The sequence below is a fragment of the Alligator sinensis genome, unplaced genomic scaffold (assembly GCF_000455745.1).
Source record: "Alligator sinensis unplaced genomic scaffold, ASM45574v1 scaffold337_1, whole genome shotgun sequence".
Lineage (NCBI taxonomy): Eukaryota > Metazoa > Chordata > Crocodylia > Alligatoridae > Alligator > Alligator sinensis.
The window spans coordinates 3145372-3164296 of record NW_005841927.1 but is presented as its reverse complement, the minus strand read 5'-3'; the positions used below and the strand labels follow the sequence as shown (position 1 = coordinate 3164296).

The 18925-nt window shown below is 61.3% G+C and overlaps 2 protein-coding genes across 5 annotated transcripts in view; one reads left to right on the top strand and one right to left on the bottom strand.

Moving 5' to 3' along the window:
- The window catches only part of KIAA1522 (KIAA1522 ortholog), a 29686-nt gene extending 17732 nt beyond the window's left edge, over nucleotides 1–11954 (top strand). For 3 of the 4 annotated variants that reach the window (XM_006019322.3, XM_025198638.1, XM_014517838.2), the window contains exons 2-7: nucleotides 2165–2320; nucleotides 3047–3102; nucleotides 3906–4026; nucleotides 4784–4900; nucleotides 5136–8435; nucleotides 10334–11954. In XM_006019322.3, the coding sequence (XP_006019384.1) occupies nucleotides 2165–2320; nucleotides 3047–3102; nucleotides 3906–4026; nucleotides 4784–4900; nucleotides 5136–8435; nucleotides 10334–10356 (3773 nt within the window). In that variant the 3' untranslated portion in view covers nucleotides 10357–11954. Of the gene's footprint in view, nucleotides 1–354; nucleotides 870–2164; nucleotides 2321–3046; nucleotides 3103–3905; nucleotides 4027–4783; nucleotides 4901–5135; nucleotides 8436–10333 lie in introns of those variants that run through there. The other variant, XM_014517839.2, reaches the window with a different exon arrangement.
- A 672-nt stretch (nucleotides 11955–12626) lies between these two features.
- On the bottom strand, nucleotides 12627–18907 carry YARS (tyrosyl-tRNA synthetase; the record flags this gene model as incomplete). Its single annotated transcript, XM_025198635.1, has 11 exons — nucleotides 12627–13536; nucleotides 13925–14066; nucleotides 14367–14560; nucleotides 14971–15080; nucleotides 15557–15692; nucleotides 16446–16531; nucleotides 16787–16922; nucleotides 17337–17429; nucleotides 17946–18026; nucleotides 18453–18582; nucleotides 18714–18907. Coding segments are annotated over 11 exons (1413 nt in total), but the record flags the coding sequence as incomplete, so codon positions are not given.
- Between the last annotated feature and the right edge of the window lie 18 nt (nucleotides 18908–18925).

The following is an 18925-nucleotide window of genomic DNA, read 5'->3' as shown; positions in this document are numbered from 1 at the left end:
TGAGCCTTGGTTTCCCCATCTGTGATGTGGGAGAGTCGTCTTGTAATCAGTCTGTGGGGTCTGGCCTCCCACACTGATCCCCGCAGCCCCTGCAGACCTCTCCACAGGTGGCAGGGACAGAGCCTGCATCCATCCTCAGGCTCCTGCCTCTGCCAGGAAAATCTCCCTCTGTCCCCAGCCCTGTAGGGCCTATGACACACAGCTTTGATTCCACCCAAAGTTGCCTGGTGTTCCTGCCCCATGCTGCTAGCTTGCTCCAGGCTGAGCCTGCCCCATGGCTTGGAGGGGAGCTGGGAGCCTGAACTGGCCTATGTGGCATGGTGATCAGGGAGAGCTTTGCTGTTTATCGCTGGGCTCTTGGGCACCTGGGCTCGGGACTGCTCTGACACAGCAGTGCTGTTATTAGGGACGGGCTTAATGGCATGGGGTGCCCTCCACTCCCTTTGGCTTCATCCCCCCTGCTCCTGCAGCTCCAGCTGTCTGGGAGGAGGCTGGTGCCCAGGCCTCACTGCCTGCTGGCCTTGGCGGGTGGGGCCTGTCCCTTTAAGCGGCATTTGGGTGGTGTGCAAGGTGCACAGATCGTTCTGGTATCAGTCATGCGATACGCCCTGGGGAGCTCTCGCTTGTTCAGTGCATTCACGTTTAAAGGCACAGGATCTGCTTCCAAATGGAGCCGAGCCGGCCCCGTGGCTCGGGGGAAGGGGGTGGGTCACCCTGGCCAGCGCGGGCTGCAAGCGGAGCCGCCGGTGAAAGGCGCCCGTGTAATGGATACGGCCGGGTGGGAGCCCTGCACACGCCTAGCTAGTGGCTGCGTCCTGCTGAGCGTCCTCCTGATCCGTGCCCATGGGAGATGGGCCTGCAGGGAACAGGTCGGGGACGCTGGAGCAGGGGGAGGGCGTCGGGCAGGGAGGCCTCTCCTTTCTCCTGATCTGATTCTTTTTGCAGCGTGTGTGTTTAAATGCACAGTTTGCACAGGTTGGGCAGGATCCTTCTCCCCTCCCTCTTTGCACACGCGTGCTTGGTCCTGGGGAATCCTGCCTCCCCACGTACATACTCAGCCCTGTTCAGGCTTGTCCCTGCCCCACCCTGCCAGCCTGGTGCACGTTTTCTGCTCTGACCCAGGCCAGGCGGCGTCTGAGCCGACCCCTGCCTGGAGCAGGGAGGAAGGGAGTGGAGAGGAGGGACGGGGGCAGAGCCCTGGCGCAGCTGCGGGCAGGACCAGGATTCCAGGCCAGGGTTTGCCTGCAATTGGTGCAGGTGCAGTGCATTGGGTAACAGGACCCGGCTCCCTGCCCTCCCTTTGGCTCTGGTCACGGGGTAGAAGCACGTGGTGCCTGGGCTGGATTTCTGGGCTCCCTGCCTCAGGCTCTGGGCGTCGCAGCCCCCCTGGGAGGGGGAGCCCACAGGGGCTGCTCCCAAGTCTGCCTCTCAGACCAGGAGGCAGTCTGCCATCTCCCGCTATGCTGAGTTCAGGCCTGCACAGCCCAGAGGGACAGTGAGCCTTCGCCCAGTGCTGGGGGAGTGGAGGGGGGGCTTAATTTCCTACTCTGTTGTAGGCTCCAAGCAGGCAACGCGCTGGTTCTCCCCTGGGCCATGTTCCCCATGCCCCTGGGGCTTGAGATGGTGCAGCCTGACGCGATCGGGTGGCTGCAGCTGGGTGCCAGGAGGGCTCAGGACTGCGCTCTGCTCTGCTGCACCCATGTGCAGCAGGAGTCATGGGCATCTCAGGCTGGCAGGGGCAGGACGGGTGTAGAGCGTGTGGAGCTCAGTGCCCCATGACAGGGGAGTGTGCACCAGCTGCTGCCTCTCCACAAGGTCCTTGTGACCTCTGCTGTCCCCAGTTGCAGACTGGCTCCTGTCCAGGCCCCTTGCTCCCTGCCCCCTTGCCCAGGCCCGTGATGCCCCCCAGCCGAGCAGCCAGCCAGCCAAGGGAAATTCCCACGGCTTCCAGTGGGACCACGTGCTGGTGCCGAGAGCAGTTCAGTGTTGCATTGAGGCTTGGGTGGCCAAAGGGTACCAGGCCTCTCCCCATCCCAAGCAGGCGGGAGCAGGGAGAGGAGCCGTGCAGATGAGCCTTGAGTGGGGCCTCAGGCTGGAGCTGCCCCTCTCTGTGGGGTGCTGGGCATGGGGGTGCAGCTGGGCTGACTCTCCCTGTTTTTCCCAGGGGCCGCCAAGGCTGAGAACGACAAGCGGCTGAGTGTGCAGTGCCGGACGAGGGCCGAGGGCCCCGACAATGTCTTCTTCCCCAGCAGCCGCCCACCGCACTTGGAGGAGCTTCACAACCAGGCCCAGGCGGGGCTCAAGTCCCTGCAGCATCAAGGTCTGTACCACACCGGGGGACCTGCTTGCCCATCCCCATCCTGCAGCGCCCTGCACAGCTCCCTCCCTGCCTGTCGGGGCCTTTCCTTTGCAGGGGCATCGCTGCCTCATTGTACCCTCTCCCCTGCAGCCCGTGAGCAGCCTCTGCCCCATGCTGCCCTGCAGTAGTTTCTTGCTTTGTGCCCCCTCCCTGCTCTCTGGGGAGGCGGCAGGTGGGAGTAGGGGCTCCACAAGTTGACTCACCACACAGGGGGTTGGAACAGATAGGGCCTCCTGCCCCTGCTTGCGTCCCTGGACACGCATCCAGGGGAAGTGTCCCAAGGGGCTGGCAGGCTGGAGATGATGAGCAGGTGACAGGCAGAGCTGGTTACACCCGCCACCAGTTCCCTTGCTGAGTCTGGTGTGGAAGTGCCACCAGCCTGCACCTGCGCAGCAACCTCTCCCCCTTCCAGACCCGGCTGTGGGCGGGTGGGACGGGGCAGGGGGCCGCATTCGGGGGCCGTGTGGGTGAGCTCTTGCTGTGGCTGGTCAGAGTCCAGTGCCAAGGGGCCGGCAGATGCAGGCAGCACGGGGGGAGGGCTCACAGATCGGTTTGCAAAGATCACCTGCCAGCTGGTGGCTGGCTGTTGCCCCCAGCTCTGCTCTGCTGAGCACTGCCCTGCTCCAGCCTAGGCGGCCTCTCACAGCCACTCCCCTAAAGGATTTTTTTCTTTTGTTGCTTTTCTAGAAAAACAGAAGCAGACCAAAGGCACTTGGGACCATGGAGACGCCAACAGCATCCAGGTGAGTGTTGCCATTCCTGCCCCAGGCCTCTCTCAGTGGATACTTGGGGTGGTCATGCCCCAGCATGGGGGCGCAGGCAGCCCTGGGCAGTGAGCCGCCTGGATGCTGTCCTCCCCATGGCTGTGAAGGCCTGGGAGTCCCGTGGGCAGGCGCTGACAGAGGTCTCAGCAGCTGGGTGGGGCCTGAATGAGCGGCTGGCTGAGGGTAGCAGCCCTGGGAAGGAAGTGCGGGGGCTCAGAGCCGAGGTGGACGGCCAGGCGCTGGGAGAGGGGCCTGACAGGGGCTTCTCCGCACTGCACAGTTTAGTGGTATGGTTTGTTTGAGCCTGAATGGCCCTGGGAGAGCAGGGTTGCAGGGCTGATGTTGCTGGTGAGAGGCTGGCGTGCACACGGGCACCTGCCTGGGACTGGGGTCCCCAGTGCCTGGATCATCTCCAGGCCATGGAGGAACTGTGGCTGGGCTGCGAGGGGGGTCTGGACTCCACGCTGCGCCAGTTTGGCCCAGCTGTGCAGCGAGTGGTGCCCTCTGGCGTCCTGTCAGGGGAGGACAGCGCTGCTCCCGCTGGACAGTCCCTAGCTCCCAGCTGGACTCTCCTGTCCAGCTTCGCAGAGAGAGGGGTCTGTCTGCTTGCAAGGGCTGACCCAGCACCCTTGGCTGTGGGGGAGTGCCCCACTGTGAGCTGATTTCCAGCAGATGAGGGGCCCATCTAGGAGCAAGGGGCATGGAGGCTGCTTGCTGGGGGAAGGAAGCGGCTCATCTGCTCCAGCCCAGGCCCCCTCTGAATGCACGTTTCCCCCTGGCAGTCTTCCCACGTGTCCACGGACGACGATGAGTTCTCGTTGTGCAGCCAGACACAGTCATGCATGACAGACAGCGCCTCGGAGGATGCCCTCTCTGTCCGCTCTGAGATGATCCAGCGGAAAGGTACCATGGCTGGGCAGGGGAGTGGGGTTGGTCTGGCAGCTTGGACCAGCACAGTCCAGCTGAAGGCTGTGGGGATGGGGGCTCGGGGCCACAGAAGATTAGAGGGATTCCAGTGGGGACAGAGGCTGCTGCTGGCTTTAGGACTGCACCCATTGCAGGAGGGGCTGGGGGGACCGTAGTCATGCCCTGCCAGGCTTTGTCTCCATCCCACCCCATTAGGTTGGGAGATCTCGCCTGCTTCCCCCAGCTTTCTTAGCAAAACAGGCCATCCATGGCACCAGTAGGAGGGTCAACCAATCTGAGGTGCCCTGTGGCTAAGGGGCCTAACTCTGGGCCCTTACCTCAGGTACCTTGGAGGAGCCATGGGCACCATCAGTGCCTCCCCGCAACCCTTTCTTCAGCCCCTTGGCCCTGCTCCCATCTCTGTTTCATTTGTTACCCTCAGAGTCACTCGGACCCTAGCCCTGTTCCCCCTGTCCCCACCTATGGGGTGGGTCTTTGGTTCATGGCAGGAAAACTGGGAATCTGATAGATAGACAAGGATGGAAAGAAAGGGTCAGAGCACACAGCCCTCTGGGCCTCGTGAGCCTAGCTCCCCCGCATCCGGCTGGACTCTGTCCTCAGGCAGGAGCTGGGACGGTGCAAGGCCAGCACCATGGCGGGGGGGAGGGTGACGTCTGTCCTGGGTGGACCATGCACCCCTGTCTTGTCCCTGCTCACAGGCTCAGGACCTTATTTGACTCTGGTTGCATTCCAGGTTCCACCTTCCGGCCTCATGACTCCTTTCCAAAGTCCTCGGAGAAGGCCGGGAAGAGGAGGAAGGAGAGGAGGACGACCGTGCTGGGCATCCCCCACCATGTCCAGAAGGAGCTCGGTAAGTGGGGGCAGGGGAATGGGCCTCACTGCCTGGAGCAGTTCCCTTCCCGAGGAGACAGAGCTCCCTCCCTGCGGAGAACCCAGCCCCGGGCTGCAGGTGGGGCTCTGCCACCTCCCTGTAGCAACGCAGCCTCTGTGGGGGCAGGAGCTGAGCCCTGCCCAGCCCATTGGCTCTGCCTGCCCCTCTCTACCTGTATCACCACATAGGGGCTTTGCTCCTTCCTTCCCCTCAGGTCTGAGGGACGGCCACGAGCCAAAGGTGCGTCCCAGCAGCATCGCCCCCCGGGATTGTGCCGGTCGGGGCAGCAGTCCCCTGGGCACGGCCCCCCAGGTCCTGGTGAATGGCGGCGAGGCCATCCGCATCCCAACTGTCGACGGAAAGCTTCAAGAGCGGCCGGCACCTGAAGGTGGTGCCCATGTGTCCCTGCGGGCACTGGAAGAGGCAGAGGCAGAGGCGGCCCTCCAGAAGCACATTGAGCGGATGTACTACGATGACACGCTGCTGGGGAGGAAGACGGCAGCCAAGCTGTCCCCCATGGTGAGGCCGAAGTCGCTGGCGGTGCCGGGAATGACCACCCACGCCGGCTCCCCCGAGCTGCTGCGCCCCGTCATGTCCATCTCTCCGCAAGGCACCTACCTGTCCAAGATCATCCCCAACGCCATCCTGCCCCCCATGGTGGATGTCGTCGCCCTGACGCGCACCAGCGTGCGGACGCTGAGCCGCTGCAGCCTGGCCTCCAGCCCTGCCTCGGTCCGTTCCTTTACCCGCTTCTCCGAGAGCAGCTGCCGCAGCCGGGAGCCCTCCTCCTCCAGCGACAACTGGAGCCACTCCCAGTCCACGGAGACCATCGTGTCCAACAGCTCCACCATCTCCTCCCACGGCGGTTCTGGCAGCAGGAAGGTGGAGGCTGGGCCACATGGCGAGGCAGCGCCAACAGGCAAGTTGGACACGGATCAACTCAGTGTCAACAGTGCCGTGAACCATGTCGGTGCCAGCTCCAAGTCCACCGCCGTGCCCGCCTCCCGTGGCCTCCTGATGGTGGGGCCGCGGAGCATTGGGGGCAGCAGCGGCCGGGCCTCACCCGCCTACAGCACCAGCAGTGTGGCGGACGGCTCGGACACCGCCAGCCTGCGGAGTGACCGCTCCTCAGTGCGCAGCGTATCCCTCAGGAAGATGAAGAAACCCCCAGCACCTCCCCGGAGGACCCACTCCCTGCTCCAGAAGGCCCAAGAGAAGGAGGCGGCTGGCAGGGAGCAGAAGGTGCTGGGCTTGCCACCCAAGCCAGAGCGCAGGCCTCAGCATGAGAGTGGTGCACCCTGGACGCCGTGCCTGGGCAGCCGGAGCCTCACAGGCGAGGATGAGGTCTTCTCCCCGTCCTCGCTGAGTGAGACCAGCAGCATCCGCTCCGACAGCCTGGCCTATTCGGCCGACACCAGCTCGCCTGACGTCTCGCGGTGCAGCCCGGTGCTGGGGGAGAGGCCGCAGGGCAGGGGGGAAGGCACGGTCCTGGTGCTGAGGGAGTCGCAGGCCGTGCCTAAGCGCAGCTCCCCTGATGGCTTCGACCGCACCATGTCCCCCTCCAGTGGGTACTCGAGCCAGAGCGGCACCCCCACGCTCCCCAGCAAGGGGCTCAGCCCTCACGCTGCCTCCCCCAACGCCAGGCGGCCACAGCCAAAGAAGCCGGAGAGGGTCTGCTCCCTCAAGTCTCCTGCGCTGTCCATGTCCTCGTCCCTGACGTCCCTGTCCTCCTCAGCCTCGGACCCGGCCCCCCCCGAGACGGCACCACCACCCCCCGCTGGCCTGGGCCCTGCTGGCTTCATCCCCTCCCTGCAGAGCAGAATGGAGAAGTTTATTATCCCTCCTGATCCCAAGGTGCCGGCCCCCTTCTCCCCGCCTCCCACCAAGCCCCAGCAGGCAGCTCCCTTTGCCAGCCCCACCACCTCTTCTCCCCTCCCACGGGAGCCGCAAGCCTCGAGAGCAGCGGACCAGGTGCCCTCGGCACTCCCCAAGCCTGAGACCAAGTCACCCCCTCCGTCTCCTCCCCCTTCCTACCATCCTCCGCCACCGCCGATGAAAAAGGCTGAATCGAGCCCAGAGGGTCCCCGCTCAGAGACTGCCCCGGAGACCCTGCCGGACGCTCTGTGGCCCCCACCACCCCCACCAGCCCTGGATGAGCAGGACCTGTCCATGGCAGACTTCCCCCCACCGGACGAAGCCTGTTTCTCCACCCTGGCCCCGCCGGAGCATCTCCCTGTCACTGATGCTGCAGAAGCCCGGCTGGAGCCCGTGGCCACAGAGCAGCCATCCGGCACAAAAGCAGCACCCCTGCAGGGCAGCCCAGGGGCAACCTCGTTCTCCTTCTTGGCCACGGTGTCCTCCAGGATCCAGCAGGAGGGCACGTCGACTGAGGCAGCACTGCCATCTCCCACCATGGAGTCACCTCCTGCCTCGACGCCTGGCCCTGCTGCCCCGCCGGGCTCCCAGCCTAGCCAGCCCAAGCCAGTGGGGGCAAAAGGTCCACCTCCCCCACCAGCAGCTCCAGCCCCCCCTGCTCCGCCCACTGGTCTCCAGCCTCAAGCAAGCCTTAAGAAGACAGCGAATGGCTCCCGGCTGGATCCCAAGAAGGAGCCTGTGTGTCGGACCAAGAGCAGCCCCATGCCAAAGGAGGATGCCAACCTGCCCATCGTCACGCCCTCCCTGCTGCAGATGGTGCGTCTGCGCTCGGTCAATGTGGATGCCCACGCTGCCACAGACCCCAGCAAGCAGCCCCCTAGCCAGGCTGGGTTGGGTGCCAATGGCGAGGTGAGGCAGGCCCAGCCTGTGCCCCAGAAGCCCATCCGCAGGGCCCTATCCATGCGGCAGCCTGCTCCTTCCAAAGACACCGTGCCTTTGAACCAGCTCCACAATGCCGTACGCCTCAAGGCTTCCACCTTGTCTTCCAGGGAGGCGCCGGGACCTGCATCCTCCCAACCAGCCCGTGGTAATAAGCTGACTCTCCCGGGCCCCATGGCTGCTGGTCCAGAGGCCCTTGCAGGGGATGTCAAGGATGGCCAGGTATCCCCCCTCCACAAGTCGCCTGCCTCCACGGCCAGCTTCATCTTTGCCAAGAGCTCCAAGAAGCTGGTCATCGAGACCCCCTCCAGCCCGGATGCACAGGCTGACCTCAAGAGGAACTTGGTCGCTGAGCTGATGAATCTCTCTGGACAGCGCTCCTCAGCCCCGGCACTGACCCAGCCATGCCAGGCAGCCTCTGGCAAGACACAAGCACAGAGGAAGCCCAGCAAGATCCCACCTCCAGTTGCCAGGAAGCCTTCCCTGGGCACAGCGCAGCCCAAGTCGCCTGTGAGTCCAAAGCCGCAGGGAGTGGAGGCGCTAAGCTCACCCCTGCCAGACAGTAAAGCCACAGCTTTGTCGGCGGAAGAAAACAGGACTAAGAGTGAGTGGTCGGGGAACACGGCTCTCCCAGCGGAGAGCAGCAGAGCCGGGCACCTGGCTGGCCCAGAGACGCCATCGCAGAATCCCCCAGCACAAGGTACTGAGGGCGGGAAGGGTCTGGGGTAGGTGGGCAGAAAGCAGACCCATGGCTCCGCTGGTGCACCCCCGCCTGACTCCCAGCTCCCACAGGGCCCTGTCCCCAGCATGCAGCACTGTGTCCTGCCCCCATGTATTGAGCAGCTCTCACTGGCAAGTGCCTTCTGCCCATGTCTGGGTCCCACTGCAGGGGATCCCGGCCATCCCAGGACAAGGGCCTGGAGGGGTTTGTGCATGTCTCAGCCCCAAAGACCATCTCAGCTTCCAGCCAGTTCCTTCCCTTCAGTCCCTGGGCCAGGTCAGGTGGCAGAACTAGGGGTCCTAAAATGAAACTAGTAGGTCGTAAGTTTAAAACAAGCAAAAGAAATTCACAGCATGTAATTAAAGTGTGGAGCTCCACGGGTATTAGAGGCGGTGGAAGCTGAGAGTCTAACAAAGGGACTGGACACATGTTTGGAGGAAAGGAGCGTCACTCACTATTGAGCATGGGAGTTCGAGAGACAGCCTCTGAACCAGAATGTCCTAGACCTTAAACGCTGGAGGCTGCCAGCGAGAGAGGAACAGTGGGAAAGACCTTGGTCGTAGCCAGTTCACTCTCCCTTTCAGTGTCCGCTCCCTGCCATGATGTGGCACAGCAGACTGGGCAAGATGGACGTATGGTCCAGCCCAGCAAACGGCAGTTCTTCTGTTCTTCTTTAGCATTGGGGTTGGTTGTAGACTCAGCCGTGTCAGAACTGAGGTGCTCCTTCACTTGCCCAGGGTCGGGGCTGCAACATGCAGTGTTGGAGGAACTCGGAGCCCCCAGGGCTGGGAGCTGGGTGGAGGTTTCCCAGCAGCAGCTTGGGCCTTGCTGCCTCCGTTTAGCCGAAGTCCCATTTCAGTCCCCAGACATTTTGTGGACTAAGGCGAGGAGTCGTCGGGGGCAGCCCAGCATTCAGGACTACGCCGGCCCAGCCTAGGGGCAGCTCCAGAGACAGGCCCTGCCTTGAGATAGCCCAGCCCCAGGCAGGTGGGAAGGGTGCATGCCTGTCCCACAGCCCCAAGGCCTCCCTTTCAGCTGCCAGAGAGCCAGCACCCAGGCCCAGCGGAGGCAGCCCAGTCTCCCCCTCCAAATCTGTTGGAGCTTCTAGCCCTGCCTGAAGGGGAGGGAAGCAGGCTGGCTGATGCCCTGGAAATCTGCCTGTGGGCCACAGGGAAGTCATTTCGTGTCTTGCTCCTGGGCTGCCTGATAGCCCCTGTCCATGTGCCCACGGGGACAGCATAAGGAATGGGAGGCTAACCAACAGCCAGCCCACTTCAGAGCTGCTCAGAGCAGGCGTTGGGGGTGGGGGCACCCTGCAGCTGGCGGATGGGCACAAGCCCCGTCTGCATTGGCTCAGGGGCTCTTCAGCTGCAGCAGGCAGCAGCGTCAGGGTGAGCTGCCACCTTGACCCACACACAAAGGACCCCCTGAGCGAAAATCACAGCCTGCTGTGGTTTGAGCTAAAGCTTCCCAGGCTAGGGCTGTTCTTCATTCAGTTCCTGTCTGCCAACTGGGCAACAGCCTCATTTGGTTTCTGGGGTCTGCTCCTCCCCAGGGGTTTGCCCACTGCTCCATGGCTTGGATCTCAGGCAGTCCAAGGTAGTCTCCCATCCAAGCAGTGGCTAGTTTAGACCTGCTGAGCCTCCAGGATCAGGTGGATTCAGTCTGGCATAGTTGTCTTAACTAGGCTGCATCAGCTGAATTGGGCACAGGAAACATGCTGTGCACAACCGACAGCACGAGGGGCAGATGAGCTTGGAGGCTTCAGCGATAGGTTCACTACCCAGAGGCAAAGGACAGACTTTCAGAGCCCCTGTCCATCTCCCCCTGCCGAGCATGGCCAAGTCTCCAACAGGAACCTCTTCCTTTCCCCACAGACAGAAGGGAGGAGACCGCATGAAGGACGACGCTGCAGCCCTGGTGCCCCAACAGACAGGAGCGCAAATCTCTCTCAGGGACCTGGACAGGTCAAAGGATGTGTGTGGAGCTGGCGACGGACTCAATAAAAAGCAGCAAACAGCCTTAGCCTCCGATGGCCTTGACGATACTTATGCAAAACTGGTGTTGGTTTTACTTTCTTAAATAACACAGCTTTATTTTGCATTTTTGTATGGACTAAGTCCCGCCCTGGGCTCGCCACTCCCGTGCAGTGGGTTCGCCAGCAAGAGCCTGGCACCACTCGCTGGCAGAGACTGACCAGAGCAGCTGGCATGAGGACCCCGGTCGGGGTGGCGTGGTCAGGAGACGGCAGCCTAGCTCGGGGTTCACTCTCACACATTGTGGAGAAGCAGCCCCATCCTCCTGCACCCGGGACCGCATCGAATCAAAGCACTTTGGAGGAGGATCTGGAAGGCGACAGGCACTGGGGCTGGACAAGCACCTCTGCCAGGTTTGTTGCCCACACGTGCTCCTGTTTACATGGCAGGCTCCACCACTGACTAAGTGCCACTGAGACTAGCTTGGGAGGGGACCATTGCCAGCAGACCCCAGGGAAAGGAAAGCAAGCTCACAGCTAGAGCAGCCAGAGGCAGGCCCAGGGAGGCTGCCTGCCCTGAGTGGGCCTAAGCAAGCAGAGAGGGAAAACCGGGCCCGGGCACAGCTGGGGACCTCAGAGCGGATGCAGGAGCCCAGCTCTCTTCAGAGAACTGGCAGGTCCAGCCAGGCTTAGGCAGGCTTTGTCTGAGCACTAGCTGTACTCGGAGTAGGGACTGTGTGCGTGTGCGTGTGCCAGTGTGCGTGTGTAAGCAGCAGCAGGCCCTGCCTTTGTCACCCCAGGGCCCACCCTGGCAGGGCAAGGGAGCAGGAGGGATTCAGGTCTGTAGAGGGGACAGTCCAGCTCTGGGGAAGAGGCTTGTCTGGCTGGTGTGGGGAGGAGAGGGTTTCAGGACAAGCCCTGGTGCATTGGCCACTTTGAGTCACACGAAGCTGAGGCCCTGACAGGCTTCACCATCAAAGGCCCAGCAGTGCCCCAGGTTGGTAGCATGACCAGCTGGGCAGCACCCCTGCCTCTCTGAGAAGGGAGCAGGCAGCCCCTCAGGAACAGCATCGGTCCCCATCTCCGGGCTGAGCCTGGAAGCAAACGCTGCCAGCTGCTGCATTGACCCCTGCAGCCTGTGCATGCAAGGGCCAGTGGGGGCAGCTCCAGAGCCTTAGAGGCCTGACCTCTTTGCCTGCCCTGAGCTGCGTGTCTCCTTCGCTCAGAGGCACCTGGGCACTGGGCCAGGCCAGCCAGGAGCAGACAGTGTTGAGGCTCTGGGTGGCAGGAGCCTAGCTGGCTCAGCACCAGGCGAGACCCAAAGCCTGTGATTTTTTTTATGTCTGCTCCCTGCTCTCAGAGGGGCAGAGACTGGGATTTTTATTTCTGTGCTCTCGGGGCTCCCCACCCCTGACCTCCATATCCTCAGTTGTACAAACCAGGAAACCCAAACCATCTGCCTTGAGACGCTGCCGCGTGGTGGGCAAGAGCTCTGTACGCCTCTGGTAAAGGTGATGATTGAAGCTTGTGGCCTCCTGTGCTTTGTGGGTAACACCTGGGCTTTCCCTCCTCGGCAGTCACCTCAAGAGCACTGTAGTGGAGCTGTTACCCCATGAGGGGAAGCAGCCAGACTAAAGTGCAAGAGGGTGACGCAGGAGTCCCGTGCTGCCACTGTAGCACCATGTCCCAATGGACTGGGAGTAGCTGCATGCAGCTGAGGCTGAGCCGACAGCCCCAGTTCCCCCTGGGGAGCAGTGCTGGTGGCAGAGTGCACCTCACATCTTCCCTCATCCCGAGGGCTCAGACCTGGCAAAGCTGCCTGGGCCTCTAATGCAGGAGCCTGCAGCTCTGGCCCCTCCCCAAGCAAAGGTCCCTCCTAGGGGATGGGTGAGGGCTCCCCTCAGCCTCAGCAGCCCAGTGGTCTTGGCCCTGCCTTCAGTGGGAGCTTGGGGGGCTCAGCTCAATTTCTGTCAGGTGGGGTACACCACTGTCAGCTTCTCCTGCCTTTCCTGTGCTCTCAGGGCACCAAGTCTCAGCAGGGGAAAAGACAAGGCTGACCTAAGAAAGCAATCCCCACACCCCTCCCCCTGCACTCCAAGGGCTCTTGAGGCTGAGGCCAAGAGCCCCAGACCTGCCTGCCCGCTCCTAGAGCTGGCCTCCAGCACGCTGCCCTCCCCAGTGAGATCAACGCCATGGTCAGTTCCATGCTTTATTTCAGGGTATGACAGTAACATGATTTTAGGTCCAAGGCTGGAGGGGATGCATCCCTCACCGCTGAGCAGGCGGAGCTGTGATACCACCCCAGGAGCAGCTGAACTGCTCATGGCTGCTCTGCCAGAGACCTCAGAGTATGCACCTGAGCCAGCAGTGCCAGGCACAGAGCAGGGGGCACGTGCATGTGTCAGCCTGGTGAATGGCGGCTTCACAGGCTGCCAAGTCTCCACCCTCTGGTAGAAGCTACACCAGTGTGAGCACATGAACTTCCTTTTTGAACCCACGTTCAGGCCTGTATGTGGCCAAGTCCCAGAGCTTTCCCAAGATGAGACAGGCAGGCTGAGCTAACAGCCCTGCCCAGCTGGAAGCCCAGGGAAGCACAATGACCGTTTTCAGCCAGGGCCTTTCCAGAACAGGGTGATGACAGCCACAGCAGCACTTCAGGGAAATGGCCGTGCATACCAGCCCCCACCCTCCCGCCCATCCTACCAGGGGCACAGTGAGTCATACTGCGTACTCCTTGTGAAGATAACAGCTCCAAGGGGCATGAGGCAGGGTCTCCACTAGGCCAAGTGCAGAATGGGTACCCCCTACCAGGGGCTGCAAACTCAGTCCTGGCCCCCTGGCACAGCAGGGCTGGAGTCCAGGAGCTGTTCGGCTGCTACGCAGCACGTGCATCTTGGCTAGACTGCAGCAGAGGCTGGGGAAGAGAATCCAGAAGGGGGTGAGGGATGGCGGTGGGGATGTGAACAGGCATAGGGACCAGACGCCCGGCGCTGGTTAACTGATGTTCCCACCCTTCAGCGTTTTACACGAGATGCTGCCCTGCTTGGTCATGAGGTTTTTCTGCTTCCACTGAGCAATGCAGTCTTCAGAGATCCGGAAGTCAGCCTGGGGAGAATAGGAGTAGGATAAGGGGTGGGTGCAGGGTTCGTGAGGCAGCCTGTGCTGCCTGGTCAGAGCCACAGCACCTACTTCCTTCACCGCTGCTGATGAGCCCAGTCCAATCCTAGGGGATGGGGGATAAAGGGCTCCATTACCCCTCGCTGGTGGGGCCAGCAGTGACACAAAAGGGTGGTAGCACCATTAATGCTGTGCCTTTGCCACAAGGAGAACCTAGAGGACAGTAGCTACACTAAGACAGACCCCCAACGTCACCCTAGGTGATGACCAGTTGTCATGGAGCAGCAGCTAGGCCCTGCCAGAAACTGGCTGCCTGGTGGGGAGAGGGCTTGGCTGCAGAGCAGGGGGGCCTCCAGCTGGATGTTCCCTCCCTTACCTGTAGCTTCTCAAAGACTTTTTTCTTGGGCTTGAGCTCGTCGTCAGGCTGCCCATGTTCATACCCCTCCACGAAGACCCGCTCACCTGGACAGCAGCCCACTGGTGGGTCCAGGGGCTCCACCTGCCGGGGCTCCCCAACACTACAGGGGGCAGAGAGTAGGGGTGAGCAGTGAGGATGGCACATAGGAGGCCTTTCCTCTATGCCCCTCAAAGGGATCAGGGGCCCAGGGACAGGCACAAACATTCTTGGGTGACCAGGAAGCCTGGCAGTGCGGGGGCATGGGGTCACCATCTCCAGCCCAGTTCAGCACATTAGGGATTGGGCTGGAGTCACCCAAACCACAAGGCCTTTCCTCGCTCATCCCATGTAGAAAATAAATCAGGACTCTGGGATGGGGGCATGGGATTCTCTTCCTCCACATCCTGCCCCCTTCTCTCACCTGGACGCACACAGCAGCATCCCCTGGGACTCAACCCCCCTCATCTTCTGGGGCTTCAGGTTGCACAGCAACAGCACCAGCCTGTCTTGCAGCTGCTCCTCAGGCACGAACTGCACCAAGCCGCTGACCACAGTGCGGGGCGTGGGCTCGCCCACATCAATCTGCTCCAGGTACAGGCTGTCGGCATCTGGGTGCTGCCAAAGCAAATGCCAACTTGTTCCCAGGCTGGAGGCAGGGCACCCTCCCCTCCAGGGGACTGGGCTGAGGGGAGCTAGGGTGATCCCTGGTCTGTCCCGAGTGGTAGCATTAGAGATTGGCCCTGCTGCTCCTCACATCAACAAGGAGACGGCAGCTGGCAGTGGCCTGAGGCACTGCCCTGGGGGAAACTGGCCCTGGACAATGGTTTCCAATTTGTACACAATGGTGAATGTAGAAAAGGTCACCGTGCCACCACAGCCAACAGCCCCTTGCCAGAACAGCCAGCAGCATGATCCCTCACAAAAGCCCCAGCACACCAAAGTAGCAGGCATCCCTATCCCCGACAGTCCCTTTCCTCACCACCCCCTGCTCACCAGGTTGGACCAGCCTTCCAAAGCTCCAGTACCTTTTCCACGCTGATCACTCTGCCCACACGGATGTCCAGCCGGGAGGGAATTACGTCCTCAGGGTCTGAATTTTTGGGACCCGAGTTCTTGGGGCCTTTCTCTGCAGCCTCTGCAAGCATGTGAAAAGGAGAGGGTGTGAAGGCAGCTCATGCCCAAAGGAGCAGTGTGTTGCATCAAGCCAGGAGGGCTCGAGGTGGCCCTGTCTCAGGCCAGTTCAAGGTTCAATCCTTGGAGTCACTAGGAGCCCTTGATCTGCACAGGTTCATCCTCCCCTCTGCAGCCACGCAGGGTGCAGAGCACATGAAAACAGATTTGCATTGAGCCCTGTAGTGTCTGGGGGGAAGCAAACAGCCCCCGAGCTGGCTTTTCACCAGCCCTCAGAGCACAAGCTGAGGCGAGTATGGCAGATGCTGGCTGAGAAGCAGGAAGAAGAGCTGCGAGAGGCAGCGAGACCGTGGGACAGGGCTCCAGGCCTCACCCTGGGCATGGCTCATCAAAATTTTGCCATAGCCTCAGCCTAGGAGACTGTGTCCCTGCAGCAAGACCACTCCACCTCCCACCCCCGCAGCGCAGGTGCCTGCTTACTGGCTTTGGCTGCATCAGGATAGGCGGCACTGGTCAGCTTCCTCATCTCTGGGTTGTTGAATTTCTCCCTGATGGGGTCCAGCAGCTTGTTCAGAGCCACCTCCACCGAGCTCTTCAGGTCCCCAGGGTGCACGACCTGGACTCATGGACAAGGGAGGGAGTCAGCAGCGGGGGCATGGGAGAAGGGAGCTTTGTTGCTCAGTCCCTGAGGCAGAAAGGAACCTGTGATAGCGTGCTCTGACTTCCCACACACAGGCTCTGGCCTTTCCTGTAAGGGAGAAGTGGCTTCCTAGGGCCTAGCCCATCCAGATGTGTAGCCATCAGGCTCAATATGAGCACATGCTAAGAAAGGTGGGGCTGTACCAGTGCCATGAGGGGAGAGCTGGGAGAAGTGGAGCTGGGTGACCGACCTAGGGTCCTTCTCCCAAGTCTTGACACAGGAGAGCCCTGGTTGCAGTCTTTAGGGCTGCCATCGTGGGGGAAGATAAAGCTTAAATCCTAGAAGCTGCTGTCACGGAAGACCACGTGGCGTCAACCCCACCACTCTGGGCAGCCCCCAAGCTGGACAATGACACTGGCTCTCTCAAGACAGGTGATAGCAACGCTGCATGTTATGGAACAGCTAGCATGTTCCAGCCCAGAGCTGTGTTTCCAGGACAGCTAAGGGATTCCCAGTTCCCAGGGATTCCAGGGGCACCCTGGGCTTTACGGACTTGCCACATGACAGCAACCCACCCACTGGGCCAAAACCTGCCTGCACTGATAGCCCATGAGACATTAGACAGAGGCCCACATTGTACTTCTAGTTGGGAGCCTGCTGCTGAAGCACCACAAGCTCAAAGGGGTCTCCATGCCTGTGGCCATGTGTGAGTTGCCCCCATCCCATCACCTGCTCAGCAAAGTCCTTTTCCAGTTCTTCATACACTGTGTAGGTTTTGTTTCCTCCCCATTTTTCCTCTCTCAATATCACAAACTCTGTGACACAAGGATACAAAGGGTCAGATGAATTTAGGGCAGGAGAAGGCCTCCTAGCATAGAGACGACAAACTCTTCCAAGCCCCGCCCCCTCGGACTACCCAGTAAGGTGGCATGGCAGGGATTGGGATGCCCCTGTACCCCAGGCCCTGGCCACTAAGGCACAACCCTCCTTCCCCAAGGCTGGGAGCAGAGGTAGCAAGACTCCTGGGCGACCAAGGGAAACAGGCCCCTTCCAGGGCACTGGGCTCTCACCTGACTTGAGGGGGAAGAGGACATGCTTGATGAAGGACAGGACCCCATTGTTCTCCACATTGCCTGGCTCACAGAAAGCTTTCTTCAGCTTCTTCTTGACATCCTCCTTCCGGTCCAGAAGGTCAATCTTTGACTCCTGGGAAGTGAGAGAAGGAGAGGCCCTATGTTTCTATCAGAAGCTCCTGGTGCAGCCTAGCAGGACCATCCAATATGAGGTGCACCAAGTGCATGGAGGAGTTGGACTCTAGCCCTGGTTTCTAGTGGACAGTTGCAGGTTGTTGCCTCCCCCATAGAGCTACCTTTTACATCTGCCCAATCAAGAATTCAGAAAGCAGTGGTGCCTTCTGCCCTGGGATTCTTATCACCATTCTCTGCCCCCACCCCAGGAGAGGCAAGATGTGTTGAAGGTGGCACTTCTTCTCTCCAATTACTAGCCACAGCAAGGAAAGTGAAAGGTGCCTTTGTAGCCGAGGGTTGGTGCCTGCAGCGGTTAAACTCCAACTCCTTGCCCTGCAGAGCATCATGTAGACACCATCATTTGTGAACAAACCTCTTCTGAAGAGCTCATTTTGCTGCCTGTCAGGCCAGGAACCATGGGGTTCATCAGATGGATGCGCTTGGTGTAGCCCAAAGCAGGCAGGTACTAGGGAAGGAAAACAGCACTCAGTCTCTCAGCTTGAACCAGCCACCTCCTCATGTACATTGTACATCAGCACCCGGCCATAAGAGGTCCCCAGAGGCAGGAAGCAGGGCTCAGGAACACCTTGCTGAGTCACAGCCCCTCTGCTTGGAGGGGGCTCTGTCTCCAGCCAGCCCAGACCCTTCCTGACATGCATGTGGTGGCACATGGCAAGGGATGCTGAGAGCAACAGCTGTAGTCAGGTACTGCAGGGGGAGGGGAGCAGAGGCACTGGGACTCCTGCATGGGGGCAGGCTGCAACCATACCAAAGTCTTCCAGAAGCAAAAGAAAACACAGTCCCTCCAGGTGGCTAATGCAATGGCCGCAGCATGCATGGTAGCAGCAAGGGTGTGATGGGGCAGAGCAGCTGGGGCAAGCTCCAGCGATTCTGCATATGATGGCATTGGCCATCTCGTCCCAGGCCGGGCTCTGGTCAGCCCCTCACCCTGGGGGGAGTTTCAGCAACCCCCAGGTCTAACCTTTTCTGCAAAGGTGAAGATTTTCCGCTGATCCACTCCTCCAAACTGGGCATCCACTTTCAGGTACTCCTCGTCCAGGGCCTGCAGGGCAGCACATCCCAAGTGAAGCTGCAGGACGCACGGGCCCAGGGACCCGCCCCACCCCAATGCCATGCCACTTCCAGGCTCCACACACAAAGACCCCCACCCCATTCCCCAGGCTGGGGACACTGGCTGCAGCGAATGGAGAACAGATCACAGCCCCTTGCCACTACAGCCAACAGCACATAACCCGCCCCCCAAAAAAGGGCCCAGCTCTCCAACACGGGAGAGCTCCGGGGGGGCCGGCACGCTGCAAACACCCGCGTGAACCACGGTACGAAGAAATCCGCCCTGTGCCGGCCTCAAGACTCACGCATGAGCACAAGCACGCGAGGACGTAGATTCACCCCAGCCGACACAGGCGTTTGGCAGCTCTTCCACGCCAAGAGCCTGCGCCCACCGGCGCGGCTGCCACCCCCTCAGTACCTGCAGCCCGGGGTACAGCAGACCGCTCAGCAACGGGTGCTCCACTTGCTTCACCACCTCCGCCCCCGCCTTCTTGGCGTCGTGCTGCGTGACGACGGACGAGAGCCTGTACACGTCCAGCGTGTACTCTCTAGGCGGGGAGAAACGGGGGGTTGCAACAACCCAGGTCGCCCCGACGGCGCCGGGCGCCTCCCTGCCTCGTGCACAGGGCGATGCCCGAGAGCGGGCTCTCCCCTCCCCCCGCCGCGCCCCACGACGCACTTGCTGAGCTGGAAGTCGGTGCCCCGCACGAAGGTGAGCTTGTCGAGGGGCACGCCAATGCTCTCCAGCATGGCCTTGATCACGGCCTCGTAGTAGCGGGTGCGCAGCTCCAGCAGCTCCCACGGCGCCTTCATGTTGTCCAGGTAGGCGTGGAGGTCGGCGAAGAGGATGGTGACCTGGCGCGGGGCGGGAGGGAGCCGGCACGTCGCGCG